Raw genomic sequence first — 18,941 nt, 5'->3', positions numbered from 1 at the left:
ACAAAGATCCCACATACGGCACCACCAAAAAATTAATGAAACAAACAACCCTACAGCCTCATCTGCAAGCTTCCTTACCCCTCACTGCTTTATTTTTCTCCATAGCAATGATCACCCTCCGAGGCTTTGTATGTATTTATTCTTGTTCACCTGTTGTCTGTCTTTCCCTGTAGAATGCAGGCTCTGTGAGGACAGGGTTGTTTTTTTTCTTTCTGTTTTGCTGTGCAGTGTCTCCAGCGCCCAGATCGAGGGCTAGCACGTAGTGGGTGCTCAGTAAATATTTGTCAAAGAGTCAATGAAACTAGACTACCTCTCCTTCCTTCCATTTCCAACTCTGAGACTAACGGCTGAGCACTGTCCTCAAAGGGGAGCGACCGGCCACTGGAAGACTTTGGACACGCGAAAGCATTAGGCAAAAGTCACAGGTCTGTTCTCCACGCTGTTGCCCCAACTCTGTTCTCAACGGGTGCCAGCAATGATGCAGGTCAGATGGTGCGCAGACCGTTCTGAAGAGAAGCTTAGCCTTTGTCCCCACCATCTTTGCTGGATCAGGGGATGGGGAGAAAGGAAACCAAAATGGGGGAAAGCAGAAAGGCCAGAGTAGGTTTTTATAATTACCATCTTTCAGGAGTATTTCTCTTATTTAAAAAATAATACTGATTTTCTGGGGGGAGAAAATTCCATGGAAAACTTTCCTTCTAACCAAAATGGTGAGAAAGGCAGGTATAAAAATGGAGAAGGCAGGTGTGAAGATGGAGAGGCAAGTGTGGTCATGGGGAGGCGGGAGTGAAGATGGAGAGGCGGGTATGAAGATAGAGGGGCAGGTGTGAAAGTTGGGGGAGGCAGCTGTGGGCACGGGAATGCAGGCTCACCCCTTGTTAGCTGTAGCGAGAGACGGGGGCCTCCCTTTCACTTCACAGAGAGAAGAGAAGGCTCTGAGGTATCAACAGCCTGGACTATTAGGAAAAGGAAGACAAAGAATCGTGTTTTCTGAACATGGAAGGAACAGCTCTCTGGCTTCTGGGGCTAGCTGGTCTCCTCCAACTCCAGCAGGTCATCCACGTATTCCAGGACCTCTCCCTGCAAGAGAAACAGGACACCTCCGTTAGGCAGCTACCTGACCTTCAAAGTGTTGGTGAACAGAGACTGTTTCCAAGAGGCCACTGCCACCCGCCCTCGGGACTGGAGCAGCCTTTTCCCTGCTGCCCTCGGGCCCAGAGGACCTTACTTCTTCTGGGGGAGACATGGCTTCCACGTCATGTGAACTTGGCGTCAAGTGCTCCGAGACCCCCACAGATGGTGTGTGAAGCGGGGGGCCCAGCACCCTCTGAAAGATCCTGCTTAGCGCCCCCTTCTCTGTGCATCCCTCCCTTACCCCTACCTGCCTCCCATCAGCAGTTACACCAGAGGGAGACCTTCTGTCTGTGGCCCTTCTGCCTTGATTACCAGACCATGAGCTTTTCCAAGGACCAGCATCTGGGCTCAGGTGCTTTCCCAGAGCCTGGCACACACAGGTCTCCATAAACGTGCTACAGGAAGGATGGCCGACTGCGTGGACACGTGTTACTGCTGCTGTAGCTGAAGCTGCCACGCACTTTCTGATCTTATTTGCATTGGTTTCTCTCCCACAACACACTTGACCACCCCCCCACCCAAGCCCTTTACTGCAGAGAAAGAGTGAATGACCAAAAAGGCCCAGTTCCCCTGCCCTGGGGTCAGCCCAGGCTGACCTGCATAGCTCCTCCTTTGCCCCTCAGCTCCTTTCCCAAAAGCGCTCCCTCAGTCAGTCACTCCAGCAAATTCTAATCTATTTCTTTGTCAATTACAAATGGGCACTCACCACCTACCACCACAAGGATTAACTCAGGTGCTGCTACAGCTACTGACCTTCAACACTCCCTGAAAGGAGTTCAGGGCAGAGAGCAGAAATGAAGCACTCTGTACTCTGGGAAAGACCGGCAGACCAGGGCTTCAGATACTTAAGATTTTATGAGCCAATTTTATGAGCCCAATTCTTGTATCTCTTCATTTCTAGAAAAGCACTAAAATCCTTCATGGTGACTAAAGACTAGCAGAAAGCTTCTGTGAAGAATACGTGCTTTTGATTGCGTGTACTTCCACTTTACCACAATCACATTTATACTGATGACCGGACCCCTTGCTTCATTAGAGCAGTTTCTCAGAGCGATCTGAAATGCTGTCGCCCGGGTTATAGTCCTCATTTTGCCCCCAACAAAACTTAACTCTCAACTCTAATGCTGTGCAGTTTTTAAAAGTTAACATCTTTTAGACTTTCCCAGAGCAAACAATTATCCGAACCTGAAACCTGAAACATCTTGTTGCAGTTTATAAACTTTCTGAAACGGTAACAGGGCCTCTGCAAAATTTTTAACCAGTGTGCAAACTTCCAGGTATTCTTACACACATTTCAAGCCCAGAAAGCTATGAAGAACAATACCACAGATATCAGTAGACTGTACTGATACTTTGTTTCAAGGTAGCATTTGGTCCTTTGAAACTTTTAAGGCTTAACTAAGAATTTTGTTGTGTTAGTTACAGTTTATTTCAAATTATGACTTGCCATCATTTGATCTATAATTTAAAAAAACAGGTCATTCTTTAGAAGTTATTTCACAATTCTAAAGCCTTGATTAATAACCTAATTACTCTGGGATCTTCAGTGGAGCCCTGTTATCTTGAGAGCACCAAGTTCAAGAATCCTAGGAACTATAAAGCCTGGAAGAAGCCTGGTCAGTTCACCAGATGGTTACTAGGTAGCTGTGTGACTTTCGGTAAGTCACGCTACCTTTCTGAGTTTGGTTCCTCATCTGTGACATGAAAGAGCTTTACTGTCTCATAAAGGGGCTCTTCTTGTTCTAATACTTGTGATTGTTCTAGGTCTACTCACAGATAAACATAATCTTACACACAGAAACTTCTGAGGAATATATACACACCAAAAAAAAATTAGAACTGATAAACAAGTTCAATAAGTTTGCAAGATTACACTATCAATATACAAAAACCAACAGTATGTCTATATACCAGCAAGACACACAACTAGAAAATAAAAAAAAAAAGGAAAACAATTCCATTGAAGGTACCCAGACAACTGAATAAGGAGAATCTTTTCAATTAATAGTGCTGGAACAACAGCATTTCCACATGCAAAAGAATGAAATTGGACCACTGCCTCATATCATATGGAAAATTAACAAAAAGTAGATTATAGATAAAAATGAAAGTTAAAACTATAAAAACTTAAGGAAAAAAAAACACAGTATATTTTAGTGATCCTGGATGAGTTTCTTAGATGTGACACCAAAAGTAACAAGAAAAAAATTGGTAAGTTGGATTTCATAAAAATCTAAAACATTTGAGCTTCAAGAGCAAAGTGAAAAGATAACCAACAGATTGAGAGAAAATGTTTGCAATTAATGTATCTGACAGGGGACTTTATAACCAGAATATATAAAGAACTCTCACAACTCAACAATGAAAAGACAAATAGCCCAATTTGAAAATGGGCAAAGGAAAACAAAAACATTCCTCTCTTAAAAAAAAGTGGGCAAAGGGTTTGAATAGAATCAATACTTCTCCAAAGAAATATACAAGTGGTTAGTAAGCATGAGAAAAGATGCTCAACATCATCAGTCAATAGGGAAATGCAAATGACGACCACAATGAGGTACCACGTCACACCTACTTCACACCTATAGTAAAACAGACAGACAGACACACACACAAAGAAAGACAGACGCTACAAATGTTGATGAAGATGAAGCAGATTAGATCTTTCCTACATTGCTGGTGGGAAATGCAAAATGGTTCAGCCACTCTGGAAAACAGTCTGGCAGTTCCTTAACAAGACAAACACAGAGTTACCATGGGACCCAGCCATTCCACTCTTAAGTATAAAAGAATCAAAAATTTTTACCCAAACAAAAATCTGTACACAAATGTACACAGTATCATTATTCAAAGTAGCCAAAGAGTGGAAACAACCCAAACATCCATCAGTCAAGGAATAGACACCATGTGGCATGTCCACACAGTAGAATATTATTCAGCAATGAAAAGGATTTTTTTTTTCATGTAACGTGATCCATGTTACAACGTAGCTAAACTTGGAAAACATTATACTCAGTGAAAGGAGCTAATCGCAAAAACCAAAATCCATTTGATTCCACTCATAGGAAACATCCAGAACAGGCAGATTCAGAGACAGAAAGAAGGTTAGTAGTTGCCAGAGGCTAGGGGCACAAGCTGTGTGGACAGAGGGGAAAGAATGTAAAGTAACAACTAATAGGTTTTGGCTTTCATTTGGGTGAGGAAAATGTTCTCAAATCTGATAGCTGCATGAATGTGCAACTTTATGAATACGCTAAAAGCCACTGAGTTGTACACTTTAGAAAGGAAAATTGTATGGTACGTGAGTAGTATCTCACATACCAGGTTTCTGTTCTAGAAAAGTGTAACAAGGGAAACTGCTCTTACCAGTGTTAAATGGAAAAGCTCTGATGTATAATTACCATTAGGTTTATGGTGAATATATTAACATATCGGAAATACATGGAAAAAATGGGAAGCATAAACACCAAAATCTCAATAGTAGTTTGCCTTTAAATAATCAGGAACCCAATCCATCCCCGTTTTCCTGAATATAATTTTCTCTACTTCTTAAACCACAGCAGCCAAGCTAGTTTGTGTCTGGCCTGTTTTCCTTCCTTTTCAGCATCCTTGTGATCTTATCCCAGGATCTGCCTCCAGAGAACCCAACACGAGACACAAGGCATGTGCGTCACTTCCTACCCTGCAAAGCACTTCCACGTCCAAAGTGGTATCTTCTTCTTCCAACCCTGCAAGGTCAATGTCATCAGCTGCATTTTGCACAAAAGAATTGAGGCTCAGGGCAGCTAAATGCATGGCAGTGGTCCATCCAACTCATGTTAATTCGTCCACAAAAAACAAATTTCATGATGACATTTTACTTACAGGTGCTTCACTGAAAACTGGGGCAGAGGAAAGAGCAGACATGGAGGCTCAGGGCTCTGGGTCTGGCCGAGCAGCTTCCAGACTTTCCTGCTCCCCGGGGTTCCTCTTCTATGAAGTGAAGGGTCAGCTGAGAACAAGCCCTCAGCTGTCTTCCAACTCTGAAGGATGGTGAGTCCTCAGCTGTCTCAGAAAGCATTCCATGGTCTGTTCCAAACACGTCTCTTTAAATGTTACTCCTGCATGCATGCTCGGCCAGTCATGTTCGACTTTTTGCTAACTGTAGCTCTCCAGCTCCTCTGTCCATGGGATTCCCCAGGCAAGAATACTGGAATGGGTTGCCATGTCCTCCCCTAGGGAATCTTCCCAACCCAGGGATTGAACCTGCATCTCTTACGTCTCCTGCACTGGCAGGCAGGTTCTTTACCCACTGAGCTACCTGGGGAGCCCAAACGCTAACCCCGATGACGGCTTTTCTGTGACTAGACTGCCCCAACACAGAATGACTGCCCCGTAACCAGCAGAGTCTCCATCAGTAAAGGAATCAGCTGGGTAAGACTTAATCAGGAATTTCAAGAAAATCCCAGAGAAGGATAAAATGCTTAACTCATAAAAAGACACACACACACACAAATGGACAGAAAAATTGGTATGTGGGTTTCCCAGAGTCTTCAGAGTGCTGAGTAATTGAATACTCACTGTTTTTATAAAGTTAAAAAATGAAGCTTGTTGCTCAGACACAAAAAGAAATGCAATTATGCCATTTGCAGAGACATGAATGGACGTAGAGATTTTCATACTAAGTGAAGTAAGTCAGAAAGAAAAAAACAAATATCGTATATTAATTCATGTATGTGGAACCTAAGAAATGGTACAGATAAACCTATTTGCAAAGCAGAAATAGAGACACAGACATAGGGAACAAAGGTACAGACACCAAGGAGGGAAGGGCCAGGTGGGAGGAATTGGGAGGTTGAGATTGACATAGATACACTATTGAGACTTATGTATAAAATAGGTAACTAACGAGAACCAGCTGCATAGCACAGGGAACTCAATGCTCTCTGGTGACCTAAACGGGCAGGAAATCCAAAAAAGAGAGGATAAATGTATATATATGGCTGATTCACTTTGCTATATAGCAGAAACATAACACTGTAAAGCAACTATATTCCAATACAAATTTTTTTTAAAAACGATGCCCGGAAGCTTCCCTGGTGGCTCAGTGGTAACGAATCCACCTTCCAATGCAAGAGACATGGGTTTGATCCCTGATCCATGAAGATCCCACATGTCATGGAACAACTAAGCCCGTGTGCCACAACTATGAAGCCTGTATCTAGAGCCCCAGAGCCTCAACTACTGAGCCCACTTGTCCTAGAACCCGCTCCAAAACGAGAGAGGCTACCACAGTGAGCAGCCCGCTCACCACAACTAGAGAAAAGCCGACACAGCAACGAAGGTCCAGCACAGCCTCAAATAAATAAATAAACAAATAAACAAAAACGATGCCTGGACGGCGCCTGTGACGGGTGACTAAAGCATGGCTCCAAACTCTAACGGGAAACGTGGTGCTTCAGCCTGGGTTTCCTAGAAGCCCTTCTTGTCCAGGTCAGTCCACTGACGCGTTAAAACACTCACAGAAACCGTGTTTCCCAAGCCCTCTTCTGGATTTCATTTCAGGAATGACGGGGCCTCCCAGTGACTTTTCACAAAGACGTGAGGAATATTTTTCTCTCAGTCAGTCGTGTGCTAAACATGAAAGCTCACCTCATCGTCATCCATGAGATTCTCCTTAGCAAAGTCATACAGCTCTTTCTGGAGCATGGTCACGTTAAAGAACTGGACTGCTTCCTGTTCAGACACAAACAGAGAACAGTGTATACAGCCAACCATTTAACAGGAAAACTGGCATGCAGAGGGAACGAGGGGTTGGGGTTTCTCTGGTGAGGGGATGATGAAAATATGCAAAATTAAATAGTGGTAACAGCCATGCAGTGCTGTGAATACATGAAAACCCCTGAATTGTGCATTTTGAATGCATGAACTTTCAACTATATGAATTATATCTCAATTTGAAAAACAGGGGCCAATTCCGAGTGAATGAAAGAGAAATGTATGTGTGTTTGTCTGACAGTGAGGTTGAAGGAAGATATATGTACAGCAAACCAGGACAGCTGGCACAAATCTCAGTGAAAATACAACTTAAGGGCACATGAGAAAAGATCCTCTGAAAGTGATAATCCACAAGTTTCCCTGAGCACGTGCAAAACTGTGTGTGTGCATCAAAAGAATGAAATGATGATCCATCCATAAACAACCCTGCCATGGAGTTGTTAATAACAAAATATATATATATATATATATATATAGTATGAGAGTAACAAGGGAGGCATTCATGATGAATTTCTTAGAAAACACAAAGCAAGTTGTTAAACAGTATGTAGGATCCCATTTTTGTAAAAATAAAGAATTACATGCTGCATATACGCCAAACATACAGCTTTACCACAGCTTGAGACAGAGAAAACATAAAATCAAGAGGCAGTGTCAATTCCTAACTGAAATGTTTCTGAAATGCTTGAAATTTCAGGAGAGTTTGTGGATTTAGAAAAGAGAACAAAGGGGTAAAGTGTTAAAAGACAAAAAAGCGACAGAAGCAAGTTGAGATTGCCTTATTTCTGTAATAGCCCTTCTCTTCAGATGCCAAGCTGTCTCCCGGAAGTGGGATAAAGACGAGAGCGGAAACGCGATGGCCGGTGCGCCGGCGCTCACCGGTCTGGGCTGGAAATGCTCGTCCGCCAGCGCCCACTTGTCCCTGTGGTACTGATAGTACACCAGGTTCTGCTGCATGACCTTGTCGCTCTGGTCAAAGAGCAGGTAGCTGACCGCGCAGGGCGCCGCATTCTTCAGGTCGTTCACTGTGGGCGGAAGAGAGAAAACAGGAACAGGAAGTCAGCCAGCCTCTCAGGAGAAGAACAGTTCTCCGGTGAAGAACGGCTTCCGGAAGAAAAAGATCACCAACAAGCCCGTTCTCCAAGCCCCTCCGACGGAACTCCTGCAATGACGAAAAAAAAACAACAACAACCTCAGGGATGAACAGGCCGTAGACAGGATCTCCAGGGAAAAGTGGAATCCATTTGTGAAAATGACATAAGTTCCTCGGTACACAGAGGCCAAGGCAGAAATAACTAGTCAATCCCTGTCAGGCCACCGTGACCTGGGCTGTGTCACATCCCTGGGGCCTGAGCAGGCCTGCGTCTGGAGGCTGGACTCTCATGGGTCTGACGGAGGACGGGCAAGCAAATGAGACCCCCTGGACCTGTACTGCCCACTCCCTCTTGATGGGACCACAATCTCCAGAGCCAGGCAGGCCCACAAAAAGCCACAAGAAGCCCAGGGCACCCAAAGATCTGTGGATCCTCCTGGGCTGTAAGAGCTTCGTAAAGTCACCTGGTCTCCCCTCCTCATGTCCTGGTGCTGGGCTCCCACCTCCACCCTCCTTCCTGAGAGTCGCCCCCACCTATGGAGGAGGTGCTCCCTCAGCAGAGCGGTTTTCCAGATGCTGAGATTTCTCCATGGGGGCAAAGGGAAAGGGAAGAAGGAATGAGACACTGGACCCTGGGCGTTTCTTCTGGCACATTCCCCTCTCCTTGACAACCCAGGAACAGGACCTCCCTAAGGCTCTGTCTGCCCAGGTAACCAGATCTGGATGTGAAGTGGTGCTGTCGCCTCGTGGCCTTTTCCCATAACTACAACTCTAAAACCCCCACTTAAGGCCATTTCCCGTTCATCAACCCTGCAAGGACTGGAAATGACACCTACCTTCAAGAAATGTACTGCAGTAGGCTATGAAAAAATATTCAACACGGGGCCGACTTTCAAAAAGCCAACTTCAAAAGGTAAATCTCATTCATACTGTTTTTAAAAAAGTAATGGAAAAGCTGCTCCACATGACTCAGTTCAGTTCAGTCACTCAGTCATGTCTGAGTCTTTGCAACCCCATGGACTGCAGCACATCAGGCTTCCCTATCCATCATCAACTCCCGGAGCTTGCTCAGACTCATGACTACTACTATATGTATGTGACATATATCCATATGACTACTAGAGAAAGGCAAATCAAAAATGCAAGGAGGAATCGCCCCACAGCCGTCAGCATGGCCATCAGCAAATGGTCTGTATACAGACAACAAATGCGGAGGCAGAGTGCAGCAAAGACAATCCTCCAACCAGGTTGTTGTGAAAGGAAATTGGGTATCAGGCACTCTGGAGAACAGTGTGGAAATTCATTAAACTAACAATAGAACTAGCATATGATTGGGCCACCCCAGTCCTGGGCATGTAACTGGAGAAAACCAGAATTCCAAGAGACAAGTGCACCTCTGATTACAACAGGCAAGACAGGGAAGTCACCACAATGTCCATCGAAAGATCAATGGAAAAAGAAGAGATGTCACATGTTTACAACAGAATATTACTCAGCTATACAAAGGATGAAATGGTGCCACTGGCGGCCACACTGACAGACCCAGACATGATCATACCAAGTGAAGTCAGTCAGACTGGGAAAGACAAATGGTATACGAGATCACTTAGATTTGGAATCTAGAAAATAATAAGAATTAATTAATTTATGCAACACAAAGAGACTCACAGAGTTGGAAAACAAACTTACGATCACAAAGGGGAAATTAGGGCAGAAGGGATGAATTAGGAGGTTAGGATTAACAGTTGCACTCTTTTATATATAAAACAGATAATCAAGAGGGACCTACTATACACCACAGGGAACTCCACGAAACACACTGTAAAACTACAGGGATAGGATCTGAAAAACAATACATCCACGTGTGTGCATAACTGAACCAATTTGCTGTACAACCCCAACAAACACTGTAGTATAAGTCAGTTCTATTTCAGTTCTATTTTAAATTTTTTAAAATTACATTTAAAAAAAAAGCAGTGCCCACCATATTGCCCTCAGGGCATGGGGACCCAGGCTGGTGTCACATCCTTACACCCTGAGAGGCTTGGGTCTCAAGACTGGGCTCTCACGGGGCTGAGGGAGCTGGGGACTACATGCCATCAAAGCAGAGCCCCTTGGACCTGTAAGGACTGGTCCCCTCTGGATGGGACCACAGTCTCCAGATGCAGGCGGGCCCTTCAGAAGCTACACGAAGCCCAGAGCATCCAAAGACTGGTGGGCCCTCAGTCTGGAAGAGCTTCCAAAAGCCAGCAGGTCTCCTGGACGTGTCCTGGTGAAGGAACTCAGCACCAACCTCGGACGACATCACCCTCAGCAGAGTGGTTTTGCAGGGGCTGGGATTTGTCCGTGGGGAGAAGGGGTAAAGGAACGAGACACAGGCCCCTGGGCATTTCTCCTGGCACCTTCTTTTCTCTTGACAACCCAGGAATTGACTGACTTTCCTGAGGTTTTGGCTCTCCAGGTGATCAGACCTACGTGTGAGGAAGCGCTGCTGCCTGTGGCGGTTCCTCATTACTACAACTTTAAAACCAAGGTTTATGGCCACTTCGCCTTCAATAACCCTGCGGGGCTGCAAATGACACCTGCCCTCGAGAAATGCCCTGGGGTAGGTCACAGGAAAAAAAGTCAAACAAGGTGGACTTTCAAGAAGCCCACTACAAAATGTAAATTTCACCCATACTGTTTGAAACAAAGTATGAAAAAGATGCTCTAAATGGCTATTACTAGACAAATGTCAATCAGAACTGCAAGGAGGTATTAACTTGCACCAGCCAGAATGGTCATCAGGAAAATGTCTACAAACAGTAAATGTGGAGACAGGGTGGAGCAAAGGAAACCCTCCTACAAAGTTCTTGTGAATTTAAATCTCCAGGAACTCCGGAGAACATCGTGAGTTCTTTCAAAACTACTGAATAAATATAGAGTGGGCATATGATTTGGCCACTCCACTCCTGTACAAGTGGAGAAGACGGAATTTCAAAAAACACGTGCATCCCAACATTCAGTGCAGCACTGCTTACAACACCCAGGAATGGAAGCCACAGCAGTGCCCATCGTTAGATGAACAGAAAATGATGTGGCCCATGTATACAATGGAGGAGTACTCAGCCATAAGGAAGGATGAAATGATGCCATTAGCAGCCACCTGAATGGACCTAGACACGATCATACTAAGTGAAGCAACTCGGACTGAGAAAGACAAATATTGTATGAGATCACTTACAGTTGGAACCCAAAAACTGATACAAATAATCTATGTAACGCAAGGAGACTCACAGGTTCAGAACCAGTGTATGATTCTATAAGGGGAAATTGGAGTGGGAGGGATGAAGTAGGAGGTTAGGATTAACAGATACACTCTCATATACATAATATAGAAAATAAAAAAGGACCTACTGTACAGCACAGGGAACTGTGAAACACTCTAACAACCCATAAGGGAAAAGGATCCAAAGCACAATACATCTATGTGTGTGCATCACTGAACCAATTTGCTGGACACCCTAAACAACATTCTTGACAACCTAAGAACGGACTTTGCTGATGCTCTGGCTGCCCGGGTGAGCAGACCTGCACATGAAGTGGTGCTGCCTCCTTGTGGTCATTTCTCATTACTACAACTTTAAAACGGGCTTTTATGCACACTGTTAAGTCAAGTGGGCTTTAGGAAGCATCGCTACGAAAAAACTACTGGAGGTGATGGAATTCCAGTTAAGCTATTTCAAATCCTAAAAGATGATGCTGTGAAAGTGCTGCACTCAATACGCCAGCAAATCTGGAAATCTCAGCAGTGGCCATAGGACTGGAAAAGGTCAGTTTTCATTCCAGTCCCAAAGAAAGAATGCCAAAGAATGTTCAAACTACCACTCAATTGCACTCATTTCACACGCTAGCAAAGTAATAGTCAAAATTCTCCAAGCCAGGCTTCAACAGTACGTGAACCGAGAATTTCCAGATATTCAAGCTGGATTTAGAAAAGGCAGAGGAACCAGAGATCAAATTGCTAACATCCATTGGATCATAGAAAAAACAAGAGAGTTCCAGAAAAACATCTACTTCTGCTTCATGGACTACGCCAAAGCCTTTGACTGTATGGATCACAACAAACTGGAAAATTCTTCAAGAGATGGGAATACCAAACCACCTCACCTGCCTCCTGAGAAATCTGTATGCAGGTTGAGAAGCAACAGTTAGAACCAGACATGGAACACAGACTGGTTCCAAATTGGGAAAAGAGTACATCAAGGCTGTATATTGTCACCCTGCTTATTTCACTTATATGCAGAGTACATCATGCGAAATGCTGGGCTGGATAAAGCACAAGCTAGAATCAAGATTGCCAGGAGAAATATCAATAACCTCAGATATACAGATGACACCACCCTTACGGCAGAAAGCAAAGAGGAACTAAAGAGCCTCTTGATGAAAGTGAAAGAGGAGAGTGAAAAAGCTGGCTTGAATCTCAACATTCAAAAAACTAAGATCACGGCATCTGGTCCCATCCCTTCATGGCAAACAAATAGGGAAACAATGGAAACGGTGAGAGACTTTATTTTGGGGGGCTCCAAAATCACTGCAGATGGTGACTGCAGCCATGAAATTAAAAGACGTTTGCTCCTTGGAAGAAAACCTATGACCAACATAGACAGCATATTAAAAAGCAGAGACATTACTTTGCTGACAAAGGTCCGTCTAGTCAAAGCTATGGTTTTTCCAGTGGTCATGTATGGATGTGAGAGTTGGACTACAAAGAAAGCTGAGTGCTGAAGAATTAATGCTTTTGAACTGTGGTATTCGAGAAGACTCTTGAGAGTCCCTTGGCCTGCAAGGAGATCAAACCAGTCAATCCTAAAGGAAATTGACTCTGAATATTCATTGGAAGGAATGATGCTGAAGCTGAAGCTCCAATCCTTTGGCCACCTGATGCAAAGAACTGAGTCATTGGAAAAGACCCTGATGCTGGGAAAGACTGAAGGCAGGAGGAGAAGGGGACGACAGAGGATGAGATGGTTGGATGGCATCACCGACTTGATGGACATGAGTTTGAGCAAGCTCCAGGAGTTGGTGATAGACAGGGAAGCCTGGCGTGCTGCAGTCCATGGACTCGCAAAGAATTGGATATGACTGAGCAACTGAACTGAACTTGCCTTCAAAAATCCTACAGGGCTGGAAATAACACCTGCCTTCAAGAAATGCCCCAGGGAAGGTCAGGGGAAAAAAAATTCAAATAGGGCCAACTTTTAAGAAGCCAATTTAAAGATGTAAATTTCAATCACACTGTTTGAAAAGAAAAAACAAAAAAACAGTGGTAAAAGTGCTCCACAAAGCTATCATTAGAAAAATGCAAATCAGAACTGCAAGAAGGTAACAGCTCACACCAGTCAGAATGGCCATCAGCAAAACATCTATAACCAGTAAATGTGGAGACGGGGTGGAGCAAAGGGAACCCTCCTAAGCTCTGGAGAACAGCGTGGAGGTTCTTTTAAAACTGAAAATAAAGCAGGGAAAAGATCCATGCCACTGCTGGGAGTATAATCTGAGAAAACTAAATTTCAAAAAACACATGCACCCCAACAGTGCAGCATCCATCGACAGGTGATCAGAAAAAGATGTGGCACATGTATCCAGCGGAATGTTACTCAGCCAAAAGAGAGCGACAGCGATACCACTGGGAGCCATATGGATGCACCTAGACGTAATCATCTGCAGTGAAGTCCATCACACTGAGAAATAAAAATATGAGCTCATCTACAGGTGGAATCTGAAAACTGATCCAAACAAATTCATATATGTAAAACAAAGACACTCACAGAGTCACAAAACAAACATATGATGCCCAAAGAGGAAATTAGGGCAGGAGGGATGAATTAGGAGGTTGGGATTAACATATATGCTCTCATATACATAAAACAGATAATCCAGAAGGACCTATTATATAGTACAGGGAACTGTGCTCAACACTGTAATATAAGGGAAGAGGGTCAAAAAAACACATCCACAACTGAATCAAGATGCTGTATACCTAAAACATATTCAATAGTAAAATTCTACTCCATCTAAGATAAAATATTAAAAACCCCAGTGCCTGCCATGTTCCTCTAGGGCCTTGGGGCCCTGAGCAGGCTAGGGTCTGAAGACTGGACTCTCATGGGGCTGAGGGAGCTGGGAGCTGTGTGCCAGCAAAGCAACACCCCTTGGATCTGTAGTCCCTGGAATCCTACCTATTAGACCATAATGTCCAGATCCAGGCGGGCTCATTAAAAGCCACAGGAAGCCCAGTGCACCTAAAGATTGGTGAACTCTTCAAGCTGCAAGAGCTTGGAAAAGTCACCTGGTCCCTCCCCATGTCCTGGGGTTCCTACCACCAGCCTCCGAGGACAGCACCCTTAGCGCTGCGGTTTTTCAGAGGCTGGGATTTCCCCGCGGGGTAAAAGGGTTCGGGAAGAAGGAATGAAACACAAGCGCTGGGAGTTTCTTGTGGCACATTCCACTCTCCTTGACAACTAGGGAACGCGACTTTTCTGAGGCTCTGGCTGCCCAGGTAACCAGACCTGGGTGTGAAGAAGTGCTGCCTCCTTGTGGCCGGTTCTCCTTACTACAGCTTTGAAACAGGTTAATGGACACTGACTTCAATAACCCTGCGGGGCTGCAAATGACACCTGCCCTCAAGAAATGCCCTGGGGTAGATCACGGGGAAAAAAGTCAAAACAAGGTCGACTTTCAAGAAGCCTGCTTCAAAATGTAAAATTAATTCTTACTGTTTGAAACAATAACGTATGAAAAAGATGCAATGCTCTAAACTAGACATCGGAGAAGGCAATGGCACCCCACTCCAGTACTCCTGCCTGGGAAATCCCATGGATGGAGGAGCCTGGTAGGCTGCAGTCCATGGGGAGGCAAAGAGTCGGACACGACTGAGCGACTTCACTTTCACTTTTCACTTTCATGCACTGAAGAAGGAAATGGCAACCCACTCCAGTATTCTTGCCTGGAGAATCCCATGGATAGAGGAGCCTGGTGGGCTGCCGTCTATGGGGTCGCAAAGAGTTGGACACGACTGAGCGACTTCACTTTCTTTCTTTCTCAAGAAATGACCTGGGGTAGGGCAAAAAAAAATCAAAACGTGGGCAACTTTCAAAAAGCCAATCTCAAGAGGTTCCTTTCACTCAGATGGCTTGAAAAGATTAAAAAAAAAAAAAAAACAGTGGAAAAGATGCTCCACAAGGCTATTATTAGAGAAATGCAAATATGACCTGCAAGGAGATATCCCTTCACACCAGTCAGAATGGCCATCAGCAAAACGTCTAGAAACAGTAAATGTGGAGATAGCTTGGAACACAGAAAACCCTCCTAAGCTGCTGTCTGGAATGTAAATTGGTAAGAGGCACTCTGGAGAACAGTATGGAGTTTCTTCAAAAACCTAAAAACCGAGCTGGCATATGATCCCACCACCCCACTCCTGCGTGAATAATTGAAGAAAACCAGAATTATGAAAGACTCATGCACCCCTATGGTTAGTGCAGCCCTGTTTACAACAGCCAGGACATGGAACCCACCACAGTGTCCACTGACAGACGAACAGAAAAAGAAGATGTGGCACATGTATGCAATGGAATATTACTCAGCCATAAAAAAGGGTGAGATGGTGCCATTGGTAGCCACATGGATGGACCTAGACACGATCAAACTAGTGAAGGAAGTCTGACTGAGAAAGACAAACATCATATGAAATTGCTTACAAAAAAAAAGAAAGAAAGAAATTGCTTACAGTTAGAATCTAAAAATTCAAACGAATTAATCTGTGCAACACAAAGAGACTCACAGAGTTAAAAAATAAACGTATGATTCCCAAAGAAGAAATTAGGGTGGTACCCACTCCAGTGTTCTTGCCTGGAGAATCCCAGGGACGGGGGAACCTGGTGAGCTGCCGTCTATGGGGTCGTACAGAGCCGGACACGACTGAAGCGACTTAGCAGCAGCAGTGATGAATTAGGATGTTAGGATTAACAGATACACAAAAAGGACCTACTGCGTAGTACACAGAAGCCTGCCCAACTTTCTGTAACATCTTATACAGGAAAAGGATCTGAAAAACAGCATAACTGAACCAAGTTGCTATACAGCTAAAACACAACACTGTAAATCTAAAAAAAAGCAGTGCTTACCACATCCCCTCGGGCCTTGGGGCTCTGGGCTGGCGCCACATCCCTGGGGCCTGAGCAGGCTTTGGTCTCAAGGTTGAATTCTCATGGGGCTGGAGGAGCTGGGGAGGATGAGCCAAAGAGCCCTTTGCACCTGTGGTGCCAAGTCTGCCCCAGATGGGACCACAGTCCAGATTCAGCCAGCCCCGTGAAAAGCTGTTCCAGGTCCAGTGCACCCAGATTGGTGGACCCGCTGGGCTGGAAGAGCTTGAAAAAGTCTCCCCGTGTCCTGGTGGCCGGTTCCCAACTCCAGCCTCCTTCAATTAGTTGTCCCACCTCTGGACAACAGCACCCTCAGCCTAGCCCTTTTGCAGGGGCTGGGATTTCTTCCTGGTGTGAAAGGTCAGTGGAAAGAAGGAATGCGACACAAGCCTCAGGCCATTTCTTTTCCTATATTCAGCTCTCTTTGACAACCCAGGAAAACTGGTTTAAGGCTCTGGATGCCCAGGTAACCAGACCTGGGTGTGAAGAAGTGCTACCACCTTGTGGCCACTTCCCATAACTACAACTTTAAAACCCTTGCTTATGGACACTTCCTGGGCTTCCCTGGTGGCTCAGAGGATAAAAAAAATCTTCCTGCAAGGCAGGAGACTGGGGTTCCATTCCTGGGTTGGGAAGATCCGCTGGGGACGGGAATGGCAACCCACTCCAATATTCTTGCCTGGAGAATTCTATGGACAGAGGAATCCGACGGGCTACAGTCCATGTGGTTGCAAAGAGTCAGACATGACTGAGCAACTAACACACACACGTGGACACTTGCTGTTCACAAATCTGTGGGGCTGGAAATGACATCTGCCCTCAAGAAATGTCCTGGTGTAGGTCTCGGAAAAAGAATTCAAAACAGGGCTGACTTTCAAGAAGCCAATTTTAAGAGTTACATTTCACTCACAGTGCTTATTTATATTCCCAAAAACAAAGATTTCTTGCAGAGCAGCAATAAATGCTGAAAATCTTGTTGTTTTAGCTATTTTGTCCTTGTCAGTTTCTGATACGCCCGGTGGTTTTTAGAGCAAGTAAAGGCTTCAGAGGCGTGAGCAGTGAGTTGCCAGAGCCTGGACGTATCCAGTGCAGTGCTGAACTCCAGTGTTCTGGCGTGTTGCCACTGAACCCAGCCTGCTCAGTGGTTGGAAGATTCACGTTTCAATGTCCATCACAATTAGCTCAGTGAAGTGCTGGCACAGCCTTCATGAAAATGAAACAAAAATACCAGCTGTATTTTCATCCAACAGAACATGTAGAAGCTAAACCCAAGATCGGCAATGTGTTGATAAATGTTTGAATTGGGTGACAGTCACCCCTAGTCCATTGGGCTTCCCTGGTAAAGAACCTACCTGTCGATGCAGGAGAGATAATAGACCAGGTTTGATCCCTGGGTCAGGAAGATCCCCTGGAGGAGAGCATGGCAACCCGCTCCAGAATTTTGCTTGAGAATGCCATGGACAGAGGAGCCTGGCGGGCTACAGTCCATAGGGTCACAGAGAGTCAGACACGACTGAAGCAACTGAGGACACACCCCCTAGTTTATTATACCATCCTTTCTAATATGTTTTTCAATTTTCAGAAATTTTTTTAAAAAGTACATAATTTTCTGTAATTCTCATTAAAATAAGAGCTTTCCGAGTGTGGATAAATATAAGCCAGTAGTTAAATCTGGGGTCAGGTGAGAGGGAGCAGGGAGATTAGAATGGGTGATGTGCTTGATGTTTTTCTGTATATCTCTGTGATGTTTATTGCACTAAACCTATACTACAAGGCTTTTTAGGGGGAAAAAACAGTTACCTTAAACCAGGTACTTATTTTTAAAAAGAAGGCTCTTCATAAGCAAAGACATTGTCCGGTAGAAGACCGCCCCTCCACACTAGAATGCAGTCAACAGCTATTTGCTGGAACATGCTGTGAGCTCGGTGCTGCCCAGCAGGGAAGCGTGTCCACAGATTATATAGAAGTAGACTCTCATCCTCTCTGCTAATGAATCCTTTACCAGACAGTTCATGCCAGGCTGACAGTGGCAAATAAACTCACCCTTCCCTCCACGAAAGGGGACACGAGAAAGACACCTCTTTAAAACAGCCCTTGGCCTCCTGCTGGTCTCAGAAATGTCCCAACCAAGGGGCATTTCGGGCCATTTCATTGCACATTTAGATGGGGTTCAGGCTGGTGAAGGAGATCAGCCCTGGAATTTCTTTAGAAGGAATGATGCTAAAGCTGAAACTCCAGTACTTTGGCCACCTCGTGCGAAGAGTTGACTCATTGGAAAAGACTCTGATGCTGGGAGGGATTGGGGGCAGGAGGAGAAGGGGACGACAGAGGATGAGATGGCTGGATGGCATCACTGACTTGATGGACATAAGTCTGAGTGAACTCCAAGAGTTGGTGATGGACAGGGAGGCCTGGCGTGCTGCGATTCATGGGGTCGCAAAGAGTCAGACACGACTGAGAGACTGAACTGAACTGAACAGGCTGGTGAAGATCAGGTTCACTGCTGAGAGAGGCCAGTTACCTTCCTCAGAAAAACATGGTGTAAATGTCAGTATCAGAGACTTTTTAGGAACAAAGGAATCATCTTGATTAGCAGCAAAAGTTTAAATTTTTTAGTTAAAAAATTAAAATAGAGAAAGAGAGAGGGAATGAAGCAAAATTTTTCTCTTTCCTTTTTTGACCTTCAGCAGGCAAGGCCTCTGGTGTGTCCTGGAGAGGAGATGAGGTGGGATCACCCGGTAGGTGGGCAGGTGTCTGCTGTGGGCAGAGGGAACTCC

General features: G+C 44.8%; 1 protein-coding gene across 1 annotated transcript in view; it reads right to left on the bottom strand.

The window, feature by feature from the left end:
* Positions 1–63: 63 nt before the first annotated feature.
* CRTAP (cartilage associated protein) overlaps positions 64–18,941 on the bottom strand; it is a 33,314-nt gene continuing 14,436 nt past the window's right edge. The window contains exons 5-7 of the mRNA XM_019984910.2: positions 7,768–7,913; positions 6,763–6,846; positions 64–1,080 (exon numbers count right to left, since the gene is read on the bottom strand). Of these exons, the coding sequence (XP_019840469.2) occupies positions 1,027–1,080; positions 6,763–6,846; positions 7,768–7,913 (284 nt within the window). The 3' untranslated portion in view covers positions 64–1,026. The remainder of the gene's footprint in view (positions 1,081–6,762; positions 6,847–7,767; positions 7,914–18,941) is intronic.

Source organism: Bos indicus, chromosome 22, assembly GCF_029378745.1.
Source record: "Bos indicus isolate NIAB-ARS_2022 breed Sahiwal x Tharparkar chromosome 22, NIAB-ARS_B.indTharparkar_mat_pri_1.0, whole genome shotgun sequence".
NCBI classification, from domain to species: Eukaryota; Metazoa; Chordata; class Mammalia; order Artiodactyla; family Bovidae; genus Bos; species Bos indicus.
The sequence above is the reverse complement of the archived record's forward strand: the minus strand, read 5'-3'. Positions and strand labels throughout refer to the sequence as shown.